The sequence below is a fragment of the Oryzias melastigma genome, linkage group LG5, assembly GCF_002922805.2.
Source record: "Oryzias melastigma strain HK-1 linkage group LG5, ASM292280v2, whole genome shotgun sequence".
NCBI classification, from domain to species: Eukaryota; Metazoa; Chordata; class Actinopteri; order Beloniformes; family Adrianichthyidae; genus Oryzias; species Oryzias melastigma.
Genome location: NC_050516.1, coordinates 32,012,936 through 32,018,342, shown reverse-complemented (window position 1 = coordinate 32,018,342; position 5,407 = coordinate 32,012,936). Strand labels below are relative to the sequence as shown.

The window sequence follows — 5,407 nt, the reverse complement described above, 5'->3', positions numbered from 1 at the left end:
CATACAAGTGGGGGAATCCATTAAAATATATATATATATATATATATATATATATATATATATATATATATATATATATATATATATATATATATATTACGTATTATTTGTATGTTGATATATTATTAATATTTGTCTTTTTTAAGAAATAAAAACAGTCAGCTTATATATAAATTAAATTAAATCAATATAGAAATAAAGAAACCTGGGGAAAACACGACTCTAAGTCCCGTTTTTTGGTGTGTGGTGATGATGTTCATGTCAGAGCTGATTATTGATTTTCACTGAGACACATTGTGCATTCTCAGGAATCAATGATCCAACCTGACACTGACTTCACCTCGACCATGAGCCGCAGAGGCAGAAATCTGCTGTCATCTCGCAGCGAACACGGCGCTATGGCAACCGCAGCGGCTCAGAACTGATAGATATTGATGCTAGTATTTTACTACTTATTTTAGTGAATGTTTTTTGTTTGTCTGGACCCGGAAAAGGCCTCTGGAAGTGGTGGCGTCTCGGACACTCTTCGGCTGCGGTGATCCAGACATCAGGAAGACGGTTAGCTAGTAGCTGACATTCGCACGGCATTAGCGTTAGCTCTTTCCAAGTGTTGCTGGTTTGTAGATTCTTTAATTTTTTTTTTACATGTAGCTTCACCTACAGTTACCTGCGTGTGACCTGTAAGGTGCTATTTAACGAGATAACGATGTTTTTGTTACTTGGCGTGTACTAGCTAGCTAGCACGATTTTTTTAAAACAAAACTTTATTGTCCAAAACCTACAGAACAACAATGTAGCTAGCTAGCACGAAGGCAGAAGAACCCAGCCTTCCCTGAATGTTATTGCAGTATTAAGCCAAATCAGGCGGTCAGCTAATGTATTTTAATAATCGTTTATGCTGTTTTTAATCGGTCTTTCAGGTGAAATGGCGGAACCGGAGCTCCTGCTGGACTCCAACATCAGACTGTGGGTAGTGCTGCCCATCGTCTTCATCACTTTCCTCGTCGGGGTCATTCGCCACTACGTGTCCATTCTGCTGCAGAGCGACAAAAAGTTGACATTAGAACAAGTTTCTGACAGGTATGCCCTGTTTCTGGAGCGGTCTGCTGTCTGTCGGTCCGTCCTTTATTCACGTGTCGCTGTGTGTCCACATCCAGCCAGGTTCTGATTCGGAGCAGAATCCTCAGGGAGAATGGAAAGTACATTCCTAAACAGGTGAGTTTGCCCTCATTTCCACCTCAAGTGACAAATTTATATTAGTTCTTCTGTAGTTTTCAAACCTATATTTAAAAACCCATATCGGAAATGTTTCTTGTGGTCCACTTAATTTTATTTTTTATAGGGCCGCCACGATTAGTCGACTAATCGACTATTAAAACAGTCGACGACTAATTTAGTCATTATTTTATATCATATGGAGTCAGAGTGTAGTAAACTTAAAAGTTATAATGGCATTATGCTAACTGTTTGGACTATTTTGACATTTATTAAGGTTTTTTGGCTAATTTGGAGTTTAGCTGATATTACAGTAGCTTTCTAGCGGTTTTTGGCTAATTTAGGATTTTTTTAGGTTATTTTTGGAGTTTAGCTAATATTTAAGCTGCATGCTAGCTGTTTTGGCTAACTTAGGCTTTTTTCTGTTTTTTTAGGCAAATATAACATTTAATTAATATTTTAGCTGGCTATCATTTGCAGCGTTTTCAGCTATTAGCTTTAGCGATTTCAGCTATCAATTTTAGCATTTTCAGCCAAATTCAGCTTACAGCATTCACACTACCAATATCACAGTAATGCTATATATCTAGTTTTTAGTAAGTTTGAAGCTAATGATGGTTAAGATGTGTTTTACATCCAGTTTGTGCATGACCTGATTAATCGACTAATCGGAAAAAATAATCAGTGATTAGTCGTCTATTAAAATAATCGTTTGTGGCAGCACTAACTTTTAACCCTTCAGCACCTGAGGCGTCGCCAGTGACACCTAAACACATTTTTAACGTACTGTAACTTTTCAACCATTAACACGATCATCGTAATTTCAGTAGAGCAGCTTTTCTCCTTCAAAATTGACTGAAATTATGTTAATCGTGTTAACAGTTAAAATATTACTTTTTTTCATTCCTAAAACATAAAAAAGATGCAGTTCATTTTTGAGTTATGACATTTTGTATTTCCTGTTTTCATTTACTACTTTAAAGACTAAAAAGTATAGATCATAGCAGCATTCTTGGTGTGTTTTATTGTGAATGATTTTATGCTTTTACTTTGAAATGAGATAAATCAAAAAACAATATATTAAACCAAAGGAGATAATAGCTGAATTTAGCACAGTGTAATGTTTTGGATACCCAACAATTGGATGTAATGCATGAAATATTTAAAGTTGTTGGTTAAAAAAGGAAAAAAAGGCTATTAACTGCATTGTATTCATTTGTAATTCATGTTTTTATTTTCTACTTTAAAGACTAAAAAAAGCATACACCACAGAAGCGATTTGGATATGCTGGATTGTAAATGATTTTATGCCTTTAATTTGAAAGGGTTTCAGTCAGCTAACAAGATATTAAACCAAAGGAGATAATAGCTGAATTTAGCACAGTGTAATGTTTTGGAAACACAACAATTGGATGTAATGCATGAAATATTTAAAGTTGTACGTGTTTTTTTTTAAATCCTCAGAAAGGTTTTAACATGTAAAAGGTGTTTAAAAACATTTTTTAGCAATTGTTTTGGTGGAATCTACTTGAATAAATAGGAATCTGGACAATTTTAAAATACTTTCTAGTAAAATTTTCTATTGAAAATCTTATTCTGACATCCAAAAAATATCTAACACTTATTAATAAGAATAAAGTTGTGGGGTTAAAATTTAATTTCCTTTTCTTTGGTACTTTTTCGGAAACTATTATATTTTCTCACTTTTCATGTAAACTGAACAAATCTTTGTTTTTTATATCTTTTTCTTTTGTTTAGTCTTTTCTAATGAGGAAATTCTACTTCAATAATCAAGAGGATGGATTTTTTAAGAAGACCAAAAGAAAAGTGGTTCCTCCTTCTCCCATGACAGGTACTTCAGTTTATCGGAAGTTCAGGATGTGGTGAGGCGATGCAGAGAAACAAAATATTAAAGAGTGGAGTCTTAAACCTGGACAGTTCTCAACAGAATGAACAGAACGTGTTGGTTTGATGTTTGTTCTTCATACTTACAGATCCCAGCATGCTGACTGACATGATGAAAGGGAACGTCACCAATGTGCTTCCCATGATCCTCATTGGCGGCTGGATCAACTGGACTTTTTCAGGATTTGTTACGAGTAATACATTTGTACACTGACCACATCTCGTTTGTATAATATATCGGGCTGCCACGATTAGTCGACCAATCAACAACTAATCGACTATTAAAACTAATTTAATATTGATTAGTCATTACTTTCTATTATATGAAGTCAGAGTGTAGTAAAGTTGAAAAAAGTGGTGAGCGTTCAGCACCATAAAAATGCTGTTTTTATATTTGAGTCAATGAGACCAAAACTTTATCGTTTGTGAAAAATAGTTCCTTGTTTCAGATTCTCCTCATTTGATTTAATCTTGTTTTAATACCAGAAACTAATGAAGGATCATTAAAGGTTTAATAAACTATTAACTTAATTGCATTCACACTATAGTGATTCTCCTGCTAATTTATGTACATTTTTTGGTACGTAAAAACTCAGTCTCACTTTCAGTAATTTCAGCAATCTTAGTATTAAGTCGTTCAGATTACTGCTTGTATTTTTGGTATTTATAAACTTTATAGTTTTTGAAATGTTAAGCAAAGTATGCCAAATAGGAAATGAATGAGAAAGTCTTCAAATTTCAAAATATATTTATTTCAATATATTCATGGGTTGTGTTTTAATATTTTATCTTAATTTTCAAAAAATTTGGAGTTTACTTAAAATTTTTGCAACATGCTAACGTTTTTGGCTAATTTGTTATCTACTGAGCTTTGTATTGCCTAATTTAGAGTTTAGCTTCTATTTTAGCAACAGGCGAACATTTTTAGACTAATTTAATTTACTGAGGATTTTTTGGCTATTTTGGAGTTTAGCTAGTATTTAAGCAGCAAGCTAGATTTTTTGGTTAACTTGGCATCTACTAAGGTTTTCGTGCTAATCTAGAGTTTAGCTCATATTTCAGCAACATGCTAAATATTTTTGAAAAATTAGCATGTATTGGGGATTTTTAACCAATTTTACTACATTTTTTTTCAGAAATGTAGGTAATCTTCAGTGCTCTTTTATAGTTCTTTAATACAATTTCCAGCCTTTTAGCAAATTTAACATTTTGCAAATAGCTTTTGTATTTTCAGTAAATCCCTTCAGCAATTAAAGTAAATTACATCACCATTTTCAACAAAAAGCTTCTTCATCTTCAGCAACTTTGTTCAGCTAAAGGCATTCAAATTAGCATTATCGTAGGTAATGCAACTTTTCTAGTTGTCTTTATTTTTACTTAGTTTAAAGCTAATGATGGTTAAGATGTGTACTTTACATCCAGTTTGACTCGATTAGTCGACTAGTCAGCAAAAATAATAGGTGATTAGTCAACTATTAAAATAATTGTTTGTGGCAGCCCTAATATTCTAGCTTAACTTTAGGTTGATTAAATATCGTTAACTTTGTGTTTCTCTCCACAGCGAAGGTTCCCTTTCCCCTCACCTTACGATTTAAGCCCATGCTGCAGCAGGGAATAGAGCTGCTCTCTCTGGATGCTTCCTGGTAAACTCCTCTCCGAGATGAACACTATGAACTTTTGTTGTCAGAACGTAAACATATGCTGCTGGTTTGTGTTCCTGCTCTAGGGTGAGCTCTGCTTCCTGGTATTTTCTGAACGTGTTTGGTCTTCGGAGCATGTATTCATTAATTTTAGGCCAAGATAACGGTGAGAATAATTAACTTATGAAGCGCCTGATTAGTCGTCTCACTGGTTCTGATGATGATACTTGATTCTACCTCCACAGGTGCAGACCAGTCCAGGATCATGCAGGAGCAGATGAGCGGGGCGGCCATGGCCATGCCTGCAGACACAAACAAAGCTTTTAAAGTGAGTATTCTGTGGGCTTTTGTAATAAACTACTGATAAATATTCAGATGGACTCAAGTAGGGCTGCCACAAACAGTAATTTTTGTAGTCGACTAATCACAGATTCTTTTTTGGGATTAGTCGGCTAATCAGGTCATGCTAGTGACGATAACTGAAGATGCTGTAATTGATAGCTGAAATCGCTGAAGCTGATAGCCAGCTAAAATAGTAGTTAAATACCAAATTAGCCTTAAAAAAAAGCCTAAGTTAGCCAAAATAGCTAGCATTTAGCTGAAATATTAGCTAAAGTGCAAAGAAGCCTAAAAAACAAAAAAAAAAA

At 34.2% G+C, this 5,407-nt stretch overlaps 1 protein-coding gene across 2 annotated transcripts; it reads left to right on the top strand.

Annotated features, from left to right (window-relative positions):
• Positions 1-285: 285 nt before the first annotated feature.
• On the top strand, positions 286-5,088 carry emc3 (ER membrane protein complex subunit 3; the record flags this gene model as incomplete). Of its 2 annotated transcripts, none has more annotated exon segments than XM_024270263.2 (8): positions 286-616; positions 921-1,080; positions 1,158-1,215; positions 2,974-3,067; positions 3,210-3,314; positions 4,682-4,763; positions 4,847-4,926; positions 5,006-5,088. In XM_024270263.2, coding segments are annotated over 7 exon segments (657 nt in total), but the record flags the coding sequence as incomplete, so codon positions are not given.
• Positions 5,089-5,407: the final 319 nt, after the last annotated feature.